The sequence below is a fragment of the Ictidomys tridecemlineatus genome, chromosome X (assembly GCF_052094955.1).
Source record: "Ictidomys tridecemlineatus isolate mIctTri1 chromosome X, mIctTri1.hap1, whole genome shotgun sequence".
NCBI classification, from domain to species: Eukaryota; Metazoa; Chordata; class Mammalia; order Rodentia; family Sciuridae; genus Ictidomys; species Ictidomys tridecemlineatus.
Genome location: NC_135493.1, coordinates 58,980,924 through 59,001,176, shown reverse-complemented (window position 1 = coordinate 59,001,176; position 20,253 = coordinate 58,980,924). Strand labels below are relative to the sequence as shown.

At 42.8% G+C, this 20,253-nt stretch overlaps 1 protein-coding gene across 2 annotated transcripts in view; it reads right to left on the bottom strand.

Annotated features, from left to right (window-relative positions):
• Positions 1-11,160: 11,160 nt before the first annotated feature.
• Positions 11,161-20,253, bottom strand: part of LOC110597418 (nuclear RNA export factor 2) — a 31,501-nt gene continuing 22,408 nt past the window's right edge. For both annotated transcript variants that reach the window (XM_078034543.1, XM_078034542.1), the window contains exons 9-22: positions 19,306-19,394; positions 19,079-19,186; positions 18,788-18,897; positions 17,283-17,319; positions 16,827-16,895; positions 16,686-16,741; positions 16,438-16,545; positions 16,245-16,303; positions 16,009-16,121; positions 15,872-15,914; positions 15,217-15,289; positions 14,281-14,463; positions 11,555-11,615; positions 11,161-11,427 (exon numbers count right to left, since the gene is read on the bottom strand). In XM_078034543.1, the coding sequence (XP_077890669.1) occupies positions 11,383-11,427; positions 11,555-11,615; positions 14,281-14,463; positions 15,217-15,289; positions 15,872-15,914; positions 16,009-16,121; positions 16,245-16,303; positions 16,438-16,545; positions 16,686-16,741; positions 16,827-16,895; positions 17,283-17,319; positions 18,788-18,897; positions 19,079-19,186; positions 19,306-19,394 (1,154 nt within the window). In that variant the 3' untranslated portion in view covers positions 11,161-11,382. The remainder of the gene's footprint in view (positions 11,428-11,554; positions 11,616-14,280; positions 14,464-15,216; positions 15,290-15,871; positions 15,915-16,008; positions 16,122-16,244; positions 16,304-16,437; positions 16,546-16,685; positions 16,742-16,826; positions 16,896-17,282; positions 17,320-18,787; positions 18,898-19,078; positions 19,187-19,305; positions 19,395-20,253) is intronic.

Sequence of the window (20,253 nt, the reverse complement as noted above, 5' to 3'; positions counted from 1 at the left end):
AAGGACAACCTGAAACTATCGGGTGGTGCTGTCTTGTTTGATTTAAGGGGCACTGCACACTTCAGCATAAGCAGCCTACCACACTAGTGGCTCAAAGGGCCAAAAAAGTTATTGCATCCCTGTCAGGGAACCAAAATGGGGTGGGAAACAGATCAGTCAGAGAAGCAACAAGCAGCACTCAGAGAATTCAAACTTTATTTTACATCAGGGGCCCCAGAGAACAACCTCCAAATCCCAAGAGATGATTCATAGTTTCTCACAACATTCATAGGCTATTTGGTACTATAAAATTTCTAGTCTACATGACAGAAGGCCTTGCTCATTGAGAAGTGTATTCACAGAAGCAAAAAGCAATGAGAAATAAGCTTTTTTTTCAAAGGCATGGATATTTCTCTAGCTTTTTGTCTGAAGCTCTCACAGGGGTATTTACATTTCAAAAGGGTGAAGTCAGCCTCTTAGAGTCAGTTATTTACAACCCCAAAATGTCAGAGTAGGAACCCATAGTTAATTAGACTTCCCGGAGAAAGGCTGACAGAAGGGGAGGGGAACTGATCCTTTCCCCACGCATTGTTTCTCAAAATAACGTTCTTGTAATTTCATTTTACAACCAGGTCTGGTATTGCTATTTCAAAACAAGAGGGAAATCCTGCCATTTCCCATAATTTTAATGGACCTGGAATATATTGTGCTAAAGGAAATATGCCAAAGAAAGAAAAAATACTAATGCATGTTATCACTTATACAGAGAATCTTAAAATAATAAAGAGTGGTTATCAGAGATAGGGTAGGAGGAATGAGGAAATACAGGTCAAAGAATACAAACTAGATTTTCAAGAGGCCACATGATGGTGAACAGAGGCAGGAGACTAGTATCTCACAAAGGAAGTTTCCAGCCTGACATGGTATTCATCTATTGTGGGGTCCAGAGTGCACCTGGTCCAGAGAATATATTGTGCCTAGGGGAACCCAGACTGGGAATACTGAGGAGAGAGAGCTTCCTTTGTTGCTGGTATCCCATAGGAGCAACTGGGAAGATGCCAGTAACCAGATTGATGCATCTGAACTCCAAGTCTGCTCCTTGGTAATTCACATCAGTGGCTATGGAACACTATGAGGCCTGTGGAAGTTTAGACTCCTCACCCTAAAGTGGAATTTTCAGGAGGCCCCTGAGACCCAAATATCCAGCAAAGATTGGTCTCTGTCCAGCAATAGGGAATGTGGATCAAATCTCAAATAGCCACTGACATAATTCCAAAGGTCAGCCAATATTAACCCCAGCTGCTGAAACTTCCACCTTAGAACTCAGCTGATATCAAAAAAGCATTAGGAGACATAAATTTTCAGCACTCCCCAGTGTATCCCATCCTACACTGTCGAGATAGGAATTTAGGATAAGGAGAGAAAAATGTGGAATCTTAAGGGAAATACCCTCAATCCACTGAAATGCAAAATTAAGCCATTGAGATACAGAAAACACAGTTGCAAACCTTGGTCCATGCCCTTTTAAAATGAGGGAATTACACAAGCCCAGGAAAACTGGCATGAAATTGTGAGCTGCACCCTGGATTCGCCTCCAGTCTGGTCCCTGACACAGACCTTCTATAAATAATGAATTCCCCTCAGCCCAAATCAGGGCTACTTCACACTCTTGAGACAGCCCACATTCTCCCTTGAATGTGTATCTACCTTTCTAAATAAACCTTTGTCTATGCCTTTGTTTCACTGAAATTATTTTCTGTCACATATGTCAAGAACCCCACAGACTGTGAATTAAGTTCCGCCTCTCCTCTGGGAACTCCTTGGACCCTTCTCCAGAGACATTTCTTATCCCATGACACTGTGAGATGGAAGCTGAGAGCTACTACAATCAGCTTTGGATTCAGGTCACAATGGTTGGCAGCTCAGTGAGAAATACAAACAAGTGGGACTTAACAACCTCAGCCACTGACACAGGGATTACAGAGTTCAAAAATAAATACATAGAATGGCACAACAGCATAAGCAATGAATATCCGTCCTTACCAACAGTTTTGGCCACCTCAGTGGAAACAAGCCTTTTATTTCTCATGAAGAACCTATTCTTGGTCTGGGGTTGTAACTCAGTTGTAGAGCACTTGTTTCACATGTTTGAGGCACTGGGTTTAATCCTCAGCACCACATAAAAATAAATAAAGATATTGTGTTCATTTACAACTAAAATATATATATTTTTAAAAGAAGCTATTCCTCCCATTTTCCTTTTAAATTTTTATTTGTTAACTTAGTTTTAGTTTTTTATTTTTTTCCCATTGTGTGTGATTGTGTCTTTGTGGGTGTCCTTGTGAGTGTGTGTGTGATTCTCACTGGGCTGATAGGTTTGAGAATATATCAGTTACTAACAGTATTGCTATTCCTTGTTCCTCCTTTCCTCTGAGAGGGGATGGAAAGAATTGGGACACTTGAAGTTCATAAAGTAGAGATCCTGCTGCTGAGTAACAAAAGTCAGTCAAGTAACAGTGAACCACACTCCATAAACAAACTAGCCCCACTTGAACATCAATAATACATTAATATATAAAATAGAGGAGACCAAAAAAATGACCAAATACCAAGTAGGATCAACTAAAGGGGGACTTCAGCCCCCACACTTGGACATCTATGATTATAGAAAAAATCAGAGATGTTCCTAGACCAAAATATAACTTCTAACCAAATGACACATGTATAAAATAGGAAGGGAAATCCATTTCAAGTGAAGCACAAGTCTAAGACCTCAGAAAACAATAGGACACAGGTAATCAAATCCTCACTCCAAACTCACCGTCCCCCAAAGAAGGAACACACAGATATGAAAGTAGATAAATTTTCAGAGAAAGACTACTAAAAAGGTTATTATTAAAATGTTCAATGGACTAAAAGAAGATATAAGAAATGAATTAAGAAAACAAATGCAGCAGTTGAAAGATCATTTCAATAAAAAAACAGAGATACTGAAAAGTGAAAAATAAGATTTCCTAGAAAGAAAAGACACAAAGAATCAGATTAAAAATTCACTTGAAAGTATTACCAAAACATAAAACTGCATGGAAACTAGAACTTCCAGCTTTGAAGACATAGCATATGAACTTGAATAAGGAAATATGGAATAAGGAAATAAAAGACCATGATCACAATATATAAGAACTCTGGGACAACATTTAAAAAATAAACCTGAGAGACAATGGGATAGAAGAGAACATGGAAACACAGACTAAAGAATTAAGAACCTCTTTAGTGAAATAATAGCAGGAAATATTCCCAAGCTTAGAAAGGAGATGGACATCAATATACAGGACACATATCTAGGGCTACCAATAGATAATATCAGAAAATAAACTCTCCAAGACACATTATAATCAAAATACCTAATAGAACATAAGGAAAGAATATTAAAAACTATAAGAGAAAAATGTCAGTTTATATTTAGAAACAAACCAATAAGGCTCACTTCTGATTTCTCTACCCAGTCTCTAAAAGCTAGAAGAACTTGCACTTAGATATTCCAAGCTCTAAAAGAAAACAATTGTTGATCAAATTTGTTACATCCAGTAAAGATTTCTTTCAGGATCTATGAAAAAATATAAACGCAAAAATCCTTAATAAAATGTTAGCAAAGTCACATCAAGAAGATAGTACACTGAGGGATCCAAGATGGCCGGCCAGAGGGAGGCAGCATTCTGTGTGGCTCCGTGACCTGGATCTCAACTAGTGGGAATACTGCTTTGCTGAGAGTGATAGAGAAACCCTCCACAGCTGGTCCCATGCAGGAATCACAGTCCTCATTCTGTGAGGGGCCCTGGTCCTCAGCATTAGGAAAGGACTCCCAACTCCCAACTACTTCCCCATGCAGGTCTCACAGGTGCCTACCATCAGCACCGGTGCAGAATCACCAGAAGTTGTTCCCACGAAGGAAACCCAGCCACTACCCATGCACATGACCTCCAGCCACCACTCCCGTGTAGACCCCCATCTACCAAGAGGGGCTCCCCTGGTCACCTCCATCTTGGGACTCGGCAGCTACTGCCATAGTCCCCTACTCATTGTAGCCTACCTGCATCTGGGGACATCATAGGCTCTGATGAAAGCTGACAGCCATAACACTGCACGCCACAGATCTCATCTCTGAACACATTGCACAATGCCATTACCCGGCTACCCCCAACCGATATGACACCCCATCACTGAATGCAGCTGCCTCCATTTTGGGTCATCTCCACCACTATCTTTAGTTGGGACAACTACCAGTGTGGAACACTGCATAGCCAGATACCCATAGTTTTCTAATTCCCCCCAATCCCCAGAAGCCACTAACTTACCAGAGTGACTGCCCAACGCAAAACAGCCTTCCACAACAGGTGTGCAGCCACCAGAGTGCAACACACAAGGCCCCTGGAGAGAAAGGTTCCTGACTAGGAAGTAGAAAGGGAGAGGGTGAGGGAAACAGGCTTTAGAGACTAATCTAGAGGGCAGAAACTGTGAGGTTTACAGGTGAGATGAGGAGATAAGACCAGGTGCCCAGTCACAGGATCAGACCCCCAAGGAGATCATTGAGGTTCAGTCTCCCAACGGGACCAGCAGGTGCCATACCCCATTTCCAGGTGCCCTGAACCCAAGACCAACCCTCACACCCTGGTAACCCACACCATCCTGAGGGCAGAGATACCAACTAAGGACAATCTCACCTATTGCATGAGAAGGGAAGCAGGAAAGATACTGATCTCCAACCCAAACAATCCTTGTTTCTTCCTTCAAGATTTTTTTTTCTTTTTCTCCCTCTTTATTCTCCCACCCTCACATCTCCAACTGATGTGAAACCAAGTACTTTGCATGAATCAGGATATTGAGGATGGAGATGACTGAATAGTATATTGCAGTTGTAGTGTATATTCTTTTTTCCCTCCAATTTTTACTATATTATTTTTTAATATATATCTGTGTTTGTTCTATGTATTCTATTGTCTTTCCTCTTGCTTGTCTACCCAAAATTACTACCTCTCTATTCTCCTGCTTATAACTTTCTTTAGATTTCTCTTTCATGCTTCCTAAGATATCATAACTCTATATCATCATCTCATACCTCCTCAGCATATCTTCCTACACCTTACTCCCTGTTCTTTGTTAATCATCAGAAACTGTGAACCCTTTTATAAACCTACTGATTTTGTTGTAGATAATAATTAAATTCACCATTTCTGTCCATTGTAAAACTATTTGTTTTTAGGTGGTATTTTGTTTATATTGGGATCTGTTAACATTGTCTTTCCTCTCAAATGAGAGGTATTGGAACCCTACAGGGGCACTAAAAACCCATAGGGCAAAAAGCGGTAACACCTCGGATCCCCAGAGCTAGAAAGGAAGGCACACAAGCAACATGAAAAGACAAGGGAAGAATGTGCCCCAAACAAATCAAGATACCACATTATTAGAATCCATGGACAGCACAGCATATGAAATTACAGAGAAGGAGTTCAGGATGTACATGATTAAAATGTTTTGTGAATTAAAAGATGCTATAATAAAGCAAATACAGGCAGCAAAAGACAGGACCTCAGACAATGAAGACAAAAATATATAATCTTCAAAATAATGTAGACCACACAATGAAAATGGTAAGAAACCATAAGTAGAACATTCAAGAAATAAGGTAAAGCATAAAAAGACCAAATATAAGAGTTATTGGGATAGAGGGAGGCACAGAGTTCCAAACCAAAGGAATGAACAATCTATTCAGCAAAATAATATCAGAAAAAATTTCAAACATGAAGAATAAATTGGAAAACCAAATTCAATAGGCTTACAGGATACAAAATTAAACAGATCCACACCAAGCTGCCTTATAATGAAAATGCCTAACAAATAGAATAAGGAGGGAATATTAAAAGCTACAAGAGAAAGGAATCAGATTACATATATGTGGAAACCAATTAGGTTATGTGCAGATTTTTCAACACAGACCCTGAAAGCTAGAAGATGCAGGAACAACATATATCAAGCTCTGAAAGAAAATGGATGCCAACCAAGAATCTTGTATCCAGCAAAATTAAGCATTATTTGATGATGAAATAAAAACTTTCCATGATAAACAAAAGTTAAAAGAATTTACAGCTAGAAAACCAGCACCACAGAACATCCTTGGCAAAATATTCTATGAAGAAGAAATGAAAAACAACAATGAAAATAAGCAGACGGAGGTATTACACTAAAGGAAAAGCTAATCAAAGGAGAAATCAAGTCAAGTTAAATAAAAAAATAAACAAAAATGGCTGGGAATACAAATCCTGTCTCAATAACAACCCTGAATGTAAATGGCCTAAACTCACCAATTAAAAGAATTAGGCTAGCTTATTTGATAAAAAAATAAAAAGACCCAACAACATGCTACCTCCAAGAGATTCATCTCATAAGAAAAGACATACACAGACTGAAGGTGAAAGTTTGGGAAAAATCATACCACTCACATGGACTGCGGAGTAAGCAGGGGTTTCCATCCTCATATCAAATAAAGTAGACTTAAACTAAAGTTAATCAAAAGGGACAAAAAGGACATTTCATATGGCTCAAGGGAACCATACACCAACAAGATATTACAATTATAAATATATATGCCCCAAATAATGGAGCATTTATGTTCATCAAACAAATCTTCTCAAGTTTAAGAGTCAAATAGACCACAACACAATAATTCTGGGTGGCTTTAACACACCTCTTTCACCATTTGATAGATCTTCCAAACAAAAGTTGAACAAACTATAGAACACAATAATACAATCAATAGCTTAGACTTAACTGACATATACAGAGTATTTCATCCTTTAATGAGTGAATATACTTTCTTTTCAGCAGCACATGGACCCTTCTCTAAAATAGACTATATATTATGCCACAAAGCAACTCTTAACAAATACAAAAAAGTAAAGATACTACCCTGCATTCTATCAGATCGCAATGGGATGAAATTAGAAATCAATGATAAAATAAAAAATAAAAAGTACTCTAACACCTGAAGACTAAATAATATGCTACTTAATGAATAATGGGTTGCAAAAGTCATCAAGGAGAAGATTAAAAATTCTTAGAGGTAAATGAGAACACTGATACAATATAGCAAAATGTACTTCATTGCATGGAGTTCACTCCTTAAAAGAAGAAAAATTCAACAAATGAGTGACTTAATACTACATCTCAAATCCCTAGAAAAAGGAGAACAAATCAATACTAAAAGCGGTAGGAGGCAAGAAATAATTAAAATTTGAGCTGAAATAAATAAAACTGAAAATGAAACAATTTAAAAAAATGGCAAAACAAAAAGTTGGTTCTTTGACAAAAATAAATAAAATTAACATACCCTTAACTACACTAATAAAGAAGAGAGAAAAACTCAAATTATTAACATATGTGATTAAAAAGGTAATATCACAATAGACACTACAGAAATACAGAGGAAAACTTGTACTTCAATAAAATAGAAAATACTGAAGGCATCAACAAATTTCTTAAGTCATATGATTTGCCCAGATTGAATCAGGATGATATATACAATATAAAAAGACCTATATCAAGTGATGAGATAGAAGTACACCATCAGAAGCCTACCAACCAAGAAAAGCCCAGGACTGGATGGATACAAAGCCAATTTCTGCAAACCCTTTAAAGAAGAACTAATACCAGTACTCTTCAATTTAGTTCAGGAAATAGAAAAAGAGGGAGCACTTCCAAACTCATTCTATGAGGCCAATATCACCTTGATTCCTAAGCCAGGTAAAGACACATCAAAAAAAGAAAACTTCAGACCAATATCTCTAATGAACATAGATGCAAAAATTCTCAATAAAATTCTGTAAAATCAAATAAAAAAACATATCAAGAAGATCGTGCACCACGGTCAAGTGGGATTCATCCCAGAGATGCAAGTTTGGTTAAACATATGGAAATCAATAAATATAATTCATCACATCAATAGACTCAAAGATAATAGATGCAGAAAAAGCATTTGAAAAAAACACAGCACCCCTTCATGTTCAAAACACTAGAAAAACTAGGGATAACAGAAACATATCTCAACATCATAAAAGCTATCTATGCTCTGCCCCAGGCCAACATCATTCTAAAAGGAGAAAAATTGAAAGCATTCCCTCTAAAAACTGGAACCAGACAGGGATGCCCTCTTTCACCACTTCTATTCAACATAATTGTGGAAACACTGGGCAGAGCAATTAGACAGATAAAAGAAATTAAAGGGACACGTATAGGAAAAGAAGAACTTAAATTAGCACTCTTTGCTGATGATATGATTCTATACCTAGAAGACCCAAAAAGCTCCACTTTTTTTCTAGAACTAGTAAATGAATTCAGCAAAATAGAAGGATATAAAATCAACACTCATAACTCAAAGGCATTTCTGTATATCAGTGACAACCCTCAGAAAGGGAAACAAGGAAAACTACCCTATTTTCAATAGCCTCAAAAAATATTTTGGAATCAACTTAACAAAAGAGGTGAAATATATATATAATGAAAATTACAGAACCCTAAAGAAAGAAATCAAAGAAGAACTTAGAACATGGAAAGATCTACCTTGCTCTTGGATAGGCATAATTAATATTATCAAAATGACCAAACTTCCAAAAGCACTATACAGATTTAATGCAATTCTGATCAAAATTCCAGTGACATTCCTCATATAAGTAGAAAAAGCAATCATGAAATTCATCTGGAAAAATAAGAGACCCAGAATAGCTAAAGCAATCCTTAGCAGAAAGAGTGAAGCAGGTGGCATCACTAAACCAGCCCTTAAACTAGACTACAGAGCAATAGTAACAAAAACAGCATGGTATTGGCAAGAAAATAGATTGGTAGACCAATGGTACAGAATAGAGGACACAGAGAAAGTGTCCCACAAAATTACAATTATCTTATATTAGACAAAGGTGCCAAAAAATGCATTTGAGAAAAGATAGCCTCTTCAACAAATGGTGCCAGGAAAACTAGAAATCCATATGTAACAAAATGAAATCAAACCCCTAGCTCTCACTATGCACAAAACTGAACTCAAAAGGTTCAAGTACTTGGAATTAAACCAGGGAACCTGTGTCTAATAGAAGAAAAATAGGCCCAAATCTTCATCATGTTGGATTAGGCCCCAACTTCCTTAATCAGACTCCTATAGCACAAGAATTAAAACCAAGAACCAACAAATGGGATGGACTCAAACTAAAAAGTTTCTTATCAGCAAAAGAAAAAATCTGTGAGGTGAATAGAACAAATTTTTACCCATCATACATCATATATAACACTAATCTCTAGGGTATATAAAGAACTCAAAAAGGTAAACACCAGAAAAACAAATAACCCAATCAATAAATGGTCCAAGGACCTGAACAGATACTTCTCTGAAGAATACGTATAACCAATCAACAAATGCATGAAAGAATGTTTATCATCTCTAGTAAGTACAGAAATGCAAACCAAAACTACAATCAGAATGACATTTATCAAGAATATAAACAACAGTAAGTGTTGGTGAGGATGTAGGGGAAAAAGTACACTCATACATTGCAGGTGGGACTGCAAATTGGTGCAGCCAATATGGAAAGCAGTATGGAGATTCCTTGAAAACTGGGAATGGGATCACCATTTGACTCAGCAGTTCCTCTCCTCAGTCTATACCCAAAGGACTTTAAAAAAACAGCATACTATAGGGACACAGCCAAATCATTGTTTACAGCAGCAAAATTCACAATAGCTAAACTGTGAAACCAACCTAGATGCCCTTCAGTAGATGAATGGATAAAAAAGATGTGGCATATATACACAATGAAATATTATTAGGCAATAAAAGAGAATAAAATCATGGCATTTGCAGGTAAATGTAGGCATTGCAGAAGATAATGCTAAGTGAAGTTAGCCAATCCCCCAAAAAAACAAATGCCAAATGTTTTCTCTGATATAAGGTGATTGACTCATAGTAGGGCAGGGAGAGGGAGCATGGGGAAAAAAGATGAACTCTAGATAGGACAGAAAGGTGTGAGGGGAAGGGAGGGGGCAGGGGGTTACCACGAATGGTGGAATGTGATGGACATCATACCCAAAGTACATGTATGAAGACATGAATCGGTGTACACATACTTTATATACAACCATAGAAATGAAAAATTGTGCTCTATATATATAAAAAGAAATAGGATGCATTCTGCTCTTTTATTTTAAACAACTGAATGAATAGGTAAATAAATAAATAAATAAAATAAGACATGTCTGCTAGCCTAAATTTGCCTGACATGTTATTCCACCTGCAGATCTGTATCCTGGGTCTGAGGTCCCAACAAAAAAACCTTAACCTCCCTATGAATGTAATAGGATATAAATTAATATAAATAAATAATAAATATAATAGGATATAAAAAAAGCACTGGGGATGTAGATCAATGGCTAAGTGTCCATGGATTCAATCAATGGTAGAAAAAAAAAAGTCACAGCTATGGAGGATCTTCTTCCAATTCTGTGAAGGATGTGCTGGGCATCCTGAATGGACTACTCCTTCCACACCAACTATAGGTGCTAACAGAAGATTCCTAGGGGAGCAGCCTAAGAGGAGAGGGTGGGATAGGCATGTGGGGTAGATAAATGGAAGCTAGGGCAGAGATGCAGAGAGGCCCGATTCCTATTCAGCTGTGCAAAAACAAAAAACAAACAAACAAACAAAAAACAACAACAAAGCTGAACCTGGTATGGTGTATGAAAATCTAAAAATATTAGGAAAGAGAAGTAAAATATGTCAGCCCTCAAGTACCTCCCTATTTTGCTTTGTCCCATGCCTCAATCATTCCTTGTTTCCACAGCCCCCAATAGCCAGAAAGCATCCCTTGAGAAGCCCCCATTGTGTCAGGTCACATGGCTGCTTCTGCAGGCCTCCAGGGAGAGCATCTCAGAGTCTCACAATCTCCAAATGCCAATCACTAGAAGTAGCATGTGTCTTTCCTCATGAGGATTTATTCACACACTGTCTTGGAGCAAGCCTGATGGATCTGCTTAAGAACAGCCAGGGTCTACGGGATGGGAGCGGGGGTGCACAGGGCCTTTCGGTCCTGGCCCTGTTGGCTCATGCCTGCATCAGGAGAGAAGAAACCCAGGACACACAGCACACAACATGCAATATCACACTTTATTGTAAAGATAAACAGCCATCTTTGGTGGGGAAAACACACATAACAACTAGCCATTTGGGAGGTTATGTTACCTGGCCTACAAGTTAACTCTGACTTGTTAGTCAGCCAGACCTGCAATCCCAGCGATGAGCGTGGACTTAAGTTGGTTTCAGAAAACTACAATGTACATGAAGAGGAAGATGGCATCCAAGGGCTCCTTTCAGGACAACTGTTTGAAGGCCTCCCCTGGTATCTTCCCCTGGTTCTGGAGGGAAGGAGTCAGGATGTCAGAAGAGGCAGGTGCCCCAAGATCCATTCCTAGGCCACATGGTCTCTCCCTTCCCAATGGCCCAGAGACATCATCTTTCACCCGCTTGATCCCCAGTCCTCACCTGGAGCATAGTGAAGACCTGACCAGCTCTGATGTAGTTCCACTGGTTGTCCTCCAGGCACCTGCAGTGGGACAAGAACAGGTGGTCTCCATTACTACCACAGGACAGACACACTGGCCACAAAATGCCACCTCTTACCCTACGCTGCTCTTTTTCTGGGATGCATGTGCCAGAATGAGGACCACTGTAATGAGGAAGAAAGATGTTGTGAAAACGAAAATGTCTGTCATGAACATTCATGCTCACCCAAATTCAAAGCAGAAAAATAGGGGTGTTCAAAAGCATAAAGGAGCTCGGTCATACTGAGAAAGAAAAGATGCTCAACAAAATAACAAATTGAAATTCAAAGAGGAAGACTGGCCAGTTGTGTCTGAATTGAGATGTCAGATATACATCACAGCACTTACTTTTTTAAGGTACACAATTCAGTGGTCATGTAGCACAGTCATAAGATTGTGCAGCCATGCCACCTACCTGATTCCAAGAACTTTATATCACTCCCCATTTTCCCTGGCGACCACTATTCTGCTTTTTGTCTCTTTGGCTTTGCCTATCCTGGACATTTCATATAAGCGGAACCATACAATACGTGGCCTTTTGTGACTGTTTTCTTCACATAGCATGATGTTGTCAGGATTCATCTTAATGATTGAATGATATTCCGCTAGATGTATGTACCACATTTACCTATGCGTTCATCAGCAAGAAGGCATCTGAGCTGTTTCTACTTTCTGGCCAATACAAACAATTCTGCTACAAACATTCGAGTAAAATTTTTTTGAGTTCACGTTTTTATTGCTCATGGTATATATACTCAGGAGTGGGATTACCAGGCTATACAGTAACTCCGTGTTTAACTATCTGAGGAACTGCCAAAATGTTTCCCCCAGAGACTGTTCCATTTTATATTCCCACCAGTATAATGGGAGATTTCCAATTTCCCCACATCTTCAGCCACACTTGTTCACTTTCATTTTATTAATTAAAGCCATCCTAGTGGATGTGAAGAGCCAACTCATTACGGCTTTGCTTGGCATTTCCCTACTGACTAATGATGATGAGAAATTCTTCAAGGGCTCTGTGGCCATGTGTGCATCTTCTTTGGAGAAATGCCTAGTCAAGCCCTCTCCCCATTTTCCCTGGGACGTTTGTCTCTTTATGGTGGAGTTTTAAGAAACGTTCATGTGTTCTTGCCAGATGTGTGATCTGCAAAACACTCTCTCATTCTGTCAGCTGTCTTTGCACTTTCTTGATAGAATCCAATGGTGTACAAAAGCTTTTAAATTCTATGAACTCTAGGAAGTCCAATTTACCTATTCTTCTTTGGTTCCTTGAGTTTCTGCCGTGTACCTAAGAAATAGATGCCTAATTCAAAGTCATGATGATTTATACCCATGTTTTCTTCTTTGGGTTGTATAGCTGTGGCTCTTTAAGTCCTTCATCACTTTCAGTCACTATTTGCTTACAGTGTGACTTGGGTGTGTGGGTCAAAATTCATGGCTTTGCAAGTGGATATTCAGTCCTCCTGGTGGCCCTTGTTCAAGCCTTTTTGATTTTATAACCCCATGGCACTTTTTTCCAACAGCCCAGATGATAGACAATTGGACCATAAATGTAAAGGTGCATTAGGTAGACTCTCACTTCATTTCCATAGAGTCATGTTTGTGTGTATGCTGGTACCACAAGGTCTTGATTGCTACAGCTTTGTAGCAGGTTTTGAAGTTGGTAAGTGTGAGTCTCCTAACATTGTTCTTTTCCTTTGAAACTATTCTGGCTCTCCTGCATCTGCTACATTTCCATATAAACATTAGGATCACCTTGTCAACTCCTGCAAAGGAGCCATCGGGGATTTTGGTAGGGGTTGTGTTGAATCCGAAGATCCCTCTGGACAGCACTGGCACCTTACTGACATTACGTCTTCCACCCTGGGAACATGAGGTGTCTTTCCCCTTACTTACATCTTCTTTACTTTTTTTCTTCAGCCATGCTTTGCCAAAGATTTCAGCACATGTGATTTTACTTTCTTTGATTACATTTGCTCCTAAGTGTTTTAATCCTTTTAAAAATATTTTTTCAGTTAGTTGTAGATGATCACAATTTCCTTCCTTCCTTCCTTCCTTCCTTCCTTCCTCCCTCCCTCCCCCTCTCTTTCTTTCTTTCTTTCTTTCTTTCTTTCTTTCTCTCTCTCTCTCTCTCTCTCTCCCTCCCTCCCTCCCTCCCTCCCTCCCTCCCTCCCTCCCTCTCTCTCTCTCTCTCTCTCTCTCTCTCTCTCTCTTTCTTTCTTTCTTTCGCCAAGGGTCGAACCCAGTGCCTCACCCATGCTAGGCAAGCACTCTACCACTGAGCTACAGCCCCAGCCTTGTTTTACCCTTTTTGATGCTATTGTAAATGGGCTTGTTTTCTTAATTTCATTTTGGATTGTTTACTGCAAGTACATAGAAATACCCATGAAATTTGTGCATTGATGTTGAATACTTGCTGAACTTATACAAGTTCTAGTGGCTTGTCATGATGGGTTCTTTTGGACTCTTCATATGGAAGGTGATGACATTTGAGCATTATACTATTTTTGATATACTTTACATACATCAATAAAAAAGTGTGCTACCTTTTTCATGGGCCCACTTTTACTGTGCAACAAATACCCACAGGTTTTTCCCACAAATATCCTGGGAGTTTCCATTATTCACTCCCCTGCCCCACTCACATTTACACCCAACACTCACTTCTGAGACCACTCAAGTTTCATCCCAGACTGGATGGAGAAAGCCTGCACAGTTTCTTGCTGCTCTTGGGAGAGGGAGGGCATGAAGCTGGAGCAGTGTGTGGGCATGGGGATGGAGAAGGCACTTTGGATCTCACCAGGGCTGGCATCCCTCACAAGCAGCTGGTCGTTTACGATGCACAGGCTGGAGAGAGAAAAAAATAACAAACACTCCCTGAAACAACTGGCCAGGCAGATAACCCCACACTGCCTACCTCCTTAACCACTGCCACGCAGCATCTGGATTCCTCCAATATCCCTACTATAGCTGCCTCCCAGATTCCTAGGCTCCTACCCATAGTGCCCACCTTTGGAGAGGTTTTGTACCAGCTTCACTGGATTTGTAGATTTTTTTGCGGGGCGGGGGGGGGGTGGTACTGGGAATTGAACTCAGGGGTACTCAACCCCTGAGCCACATCCCCAGCCCTATTTTGTATTGTTTTTGTTAGACACAGGGTCTCACTGAGTTACTTAGCACCTCGCTTTTGCTGAGGCTGGCTTTGAACTCGTGATCTTCTTGCCTCAGCCTCCCAAGCTGCTGGGATTACAGGCATGTGCCGCCACGCCCAGTGGACTTGTAGATTTAACCCCAATGCATTTTCTCCTACACAGCAGCCCCAGAGCCTGGGTACTCTTGTCCCCATTTTCAGAGGAGGACAGTGAGTCTCACCGAAAGGTCAAGTAATTTGACCAAGGACATAGTGAGTGTTGGGATCAGGAAGAGAACTGTCATTCCCAGTTAAAAGCCCTTAGTCTTAACCACTAGGCTAGACTGCTCATTGGATCTACCTGTTGGTCTTCCACTATGTGGAGAATATCCTGACGACTCTGCCACCACATTCCTATACCACTGGTCCCAGGCTGAGAATGGTGCTCTCACCCGCCCCATAGCACTCACCTGGAATTGCTGCCAGGAGTAGCAACGAAGGTCCGGGTAAAGGCATGAACACATCCCTGAGACTTTCCTTCCACTTCAAGGACAACAAACAACACTCCCTTGGAGTTGCACATGCTTTACACATGCTCAAACAGCATCCCCCAGTCGGGCTCTTCCACTGGAGGAGGCCAGACCCAGACAATTGTTCACTTGGAGTCAGGAGGGCACAGCAGGAATGGGGAAGACAACTGGAACAATCCACTCCCAGCGATAGGGCCCCTACCACATGTTGGGCCCTGTGAAAACCACTTCAAAAGTTCACTTGATCTTCATCTCACACCTGCCCAAGAGATGGGTTCTACTAGCCCCATTTTAAAAATGGTGAAAAAGAGAGGTCAAGAAGTTGGTCCAAGGCCACAGAGTAAGGACCTGGGAGGAGAGCCATGGAACCCCACAGCCTATGTCCCTAACACACACCGGAGCTGTGGGGCAGACAGGCACGGACCACGTTCAGACCAGGATGCTTTGTGGGCAGAGTGGGAGCACCGAGGGAAGAGCCCCCAGGGAAGAACAGGAAGGAAAGGCCCAGAATCAGGGAAGCTGGGGGAGTTCTGAGAGGGTGCCCACCCAGGGGAGGGAGCAGCAGGCGATCTGAGGGGGTTGTATAGACACTCACCTTCCTTGAACAAACCATTCACAGAGAAGCAGAGCATTGTTTCCTGAAAGGGGGCAATGCAGGAACTCAGGATCTGCTTAACCTCCTACCCACCTCCAGCTTTCTGGTCCCACCCCAGGGAGGAAGCAGGTGCTCACCGTCTGGAACCACATGTCCACCACAAAGGAGCTGAGGTCATGCCGAGTCTTGGGCAGCACGCAGAGGGTATCCAAGATGTCACGTTTTGTGTGCTTCAGTTGCTTCCACTGGTCTGTAGAGGACAGGAGAAGCAAAGATGAGGGGGGCTGCCACACCCTTGCCCTTGACCCCCGTGACTGACCCTTTGACACCCCCTTATGCTGCCGCTGCCCAGTCTTCCCCATCACACACTTACAGGAATTCCTGAGCTTCCTCATATTCTTGCTATCCTTGGCGAATCTGCACAAGCTGTTCCTAGGAGAAAAAGAGGAGCAAATAATCGTGGTCCAGCCAGTGCCGGTGTGGCAAGGAGCTGGCATGTGTCTGCGGGGATGTGGGGGGAGTCACAGTGCCCCAGACCAGGGTCAGAGCTGATCACAGGTACTCACTGGGCTGAGTCCTTAGGATGGAAGGGAATGGTCAGAGAGAAGCATGCCTTGTTGTGGTAAGCACTGAGGAGACCCTCTCGATCTCCGTGATCATAGATCAAGTAATACCTGTGAGGGAGCAAAGAGGACAGGCTAACTCTGTGGCTGAGGGCCCAGAGGAGACCAGAAAACTCCTATGTGCAGACCTGTGCTACGGTAGTCCACACTGTCCCAGGCCTCCCCTTCCTCAAGGTCTCAGGGGAACTTACTCTTGCAGGAATTGCAGAACTAGATTCTTTAGGGTCTCAGTTCCTTTAGAGTCTTCCTGGAATTAAAAGGTCATTTTAGTCTCTGTGATGGCTAAAGCCTACCCTGCAACACCCCCATCTCTTTTGGTGCTTCTTTCTCACCGTGCAGGGTTTTATTAACTTGGGGGCCTCAAGGTCGACGACAATTGGTGTGGGTAACTCCTGGCCATCCTTGAGAAGGGAAGAGGAAGTCAGCAGTGCAGCTCAGGGTGGTGGCACTGCAAGAGCAAGGAGTTGAACAGGCCCAAGGGGAAACAAGGGCCAGAGGCCACGTATAAATAGGCCCTGGACAATCCATGGGTGAGATCACACTTGGTGTCTGCATCGTGAGCTCTTGGAAATCTCTACCAGTATATGCACCCTGTGAGTGGGTGTGTATGGGTGTCACGTGCACGTGTGTTCTCCCTAGGGAAAATGTCTATGCCATGGAGAATCCATGCCCTTTAAGAAAAATGAGGGTCTGGTGCACACGTAATCTAGGCAAGGCCCACAAGGCCTGGGGCCAGCGGGGAGGTCAGGCATGTGAGTAAGGAGACAAGACCGGAACTGCGTACTTACCAGGCGTAACAAATTGGGGAAACAATCCTGGATAGCACTGTGCAAATGAAAAATCTAATGAAGTGAGGTGACAGTGGAGGGTTGTGCATACTCTCTCCCTCTTGCTCTCCTCCCTCTCCCTCCCCCTGGGTACCTCCCATCTACACTGGCCTGACCCCGTCCTCTAGGGCCCACCCTGCCTCCCTTACCTTCTTCCAGGTCCCCCCATGGAAGGCTCTGAAGGGAGCAGGGAATGGGGTGGGAGACCAGGGCTCTGCTACTGTGCTGGGTGTCCAGCCTTCCGTGGGGCATGGCCTGGCCAGACCAAGACCAGGTCATACTCTCGCCTCCCAGGATAGGATGCTGGGTGGGGTGGGGGTTTGGTGAGTGAGGCAGGCAGGGGAAGGCAGGGGTATGGCCACAGAAAAGGAGTGAAGGTAGGGGATGGAGAGATGGGGAAAGAGGAAGCAAAGCAAAGGGAAGGGGAAGATGCTGCCCCCTGGTGCTGGAGGTCAAGATGGAAGTGAGAAGAAACCAGCTGTCCTACTGCAGCCCATTCCTTCACCTGCCCCTGGCTGGCCCTGGGGCCCCAGGCAGGAATGCAAACATGTACCTGCTGGGCTGGGGCCCACAGGATGCAGGTTCAGCCTCTGTCTCCTGTGTGGGCCCAGAGGGGGCCAGGTATGGGAAAAGGAGCCGCCCCCACAGGAGGTGTCATTCCCAGCACCAGTAGTGAAGAATCAGGCACCAGCTCAGCATGTGAAGAGGGTCTGTGGCCCCCTCTTATGAGCACCAGGTTCCCTCATGGTGGTCCCTGTGCACCTGTGCCTGTCTGAGTCAGTGTCTTGCCCAAGGAAGCATCTTGACTTGGGCTACCCAGGGCTGCTCTGAGGGACCAGGTTGGATGTGGGATGTGGAGTGGGGGAGAGAGCAGCAGTGCCCCTGAGGGGCCTGTGCTCCCACCTCCTCCTCCTCCTCCTGCCCCTCCTTTGCCCTCTGCCTTCCCCTCCTGTCTTGGGAAGGCCTCTGCTCGCTGTCAGTGGCCCACCTCTGGCTCCTTGACTCAGGGAACCCATGTTTCTCCCCAAGGAGGAAACAGTTCCCACCAATGGCCTAGAGGAACAGATGTTGAGATGGTAGCCACCCTGGTCCTCAGCACGGGCATAAAATCTCCACGTCAGCCTAGGACAGGAAGGGGGACCTTTTTGGAACATGAGAAGAAGGGCCACTCATAGGACAGGGGAGGGAAGCCCAGCCCCATCTTCGGAGGGCTTGCTGGAGGAGGCCAGTGCAGAGGGGCGGGACACACACCCCAGTCCAGCTGAAAAAGGGGAGCAGGTCGCAAGAAGGAAAGCAGACCTGTGGGCACAGCTGAGGGACACAGATAGAGGAGAGGGCGTGGCCTGTGATCCTTCCAAAGGGCCAAGGTTGCATCTTCCTGCAGAGGTGGACTTCAGGCGGAGCTCCGGCTCCCAGGAGGCAAAGGTCCCCAGGAAGGGTGACAGGTGTTACCAGGCATTATCTACCTTACGTAAGCAGACTGCTCTGGGAAGTCACTGCACAGAGGGTTCCCTTCTAGCCACAGCTCTTCCAGCTCCATCCCTTTCAGCTTCTCCAACTCCTTGAAGGTCCTCAGCTGAGAAAGATGGGGAGGGAACCGGTTAAGGAGACCCAGGGAGAGAGGGACACCTGGGAACCTGCACCCAGACTCTGGGACCCTCACTCCAGTTGCCTTTGTCTGCCTCCTGCCAGCACCCTGCTGTGCACTACCAGCACCCTCAATGCAATTTTTTTTTCATCTGGCTCTCTCTTCTCACCTCATTTTTGGAGAGGTTCAGGATCTTGACATGGGGGGCTTTCTCTACAATGTCAGACAGGCCATCCAGCCGGTACAGCTTGTTGTTTCGCAAGTTCAGGGACAGCAGCTTGGGGGAGGAAGCATTAGAGTGATGGGGACTTTCTAGCACCTGGTGGGCACATCTGCCCTAAATGCCATCCCTTCCACCCCTCTATCTAAATACTGGCCCTGGGCCTAAGGTCTTACCTCTGGGAAATTCCTTTCAATGATCTGCAGGGTAGCAAACATGCAGTTTCTTCGATTCAGGATCATGTCAATGTCACAGCCCACCAGGTCTTTGGGAAGCCAAGACAAGGGAATCAGAAGGGTAAGAGGGGTCCAGCTGGATCAGTGCCAGCACAAACCCTCCCCACATAAGAATAAAAAAGAAGAAGAAGAAGAAGAAGAGCTCAAACTATCCCAATTTGCCGAAGACATGATTCTATATTTAGAAGACTCCCAAAACTCTACTGGTAGGCTCCTGTAACTCATAAACAAATTCAGCAAAGTAGCAGTGTTTAAAATCAACACCAATAAATCAATCATATTCTATACACCAAGGATATTGGCTGAAAGAGAAATCACGCACACTATCCCCGTTACAATAGCCTCAAAAAATAAATAAATAAAATGTGTGGGAATCAACCTAATAAAAGAGGTGAAAGATACCTATAAAAAAAAAAACTACAGAATGCTAATGAAAGAAATTGAATTAGACCTCAGAAAATGGGAAGATCTCCCACGTTCCTGGATAGGCAGAATCAAAATTATCAAAACGGCCAAAAGCATTATACAGTTTTAATGCAATTCCTATAAAGATCTCAATGACGTTCTTCACAGAAATAGAAAAACAATCATGAAATTCATTTGGAAAATCACGAGGCCCAGAATAGCCAAAGCAATCCTTAGCATGAAAAGTGACACAGGAGGCATCACAGTAGCAGACATTAAATAATACCAAAGAGTTATAGTAATAAAAACAGTATGGTATTGTCACCAAAACAGACATGAAGACCAATGGAACCAATGGACCAATAGAAGACACAGAGACACACCCACATAATACAGTTATCTCATCCTAGACAAAGGCACCATTAACTTACATTGGAGAAAGGATAGCCTCTTTAAGGAGTGGTGCTGAGAAAATGAGAAATC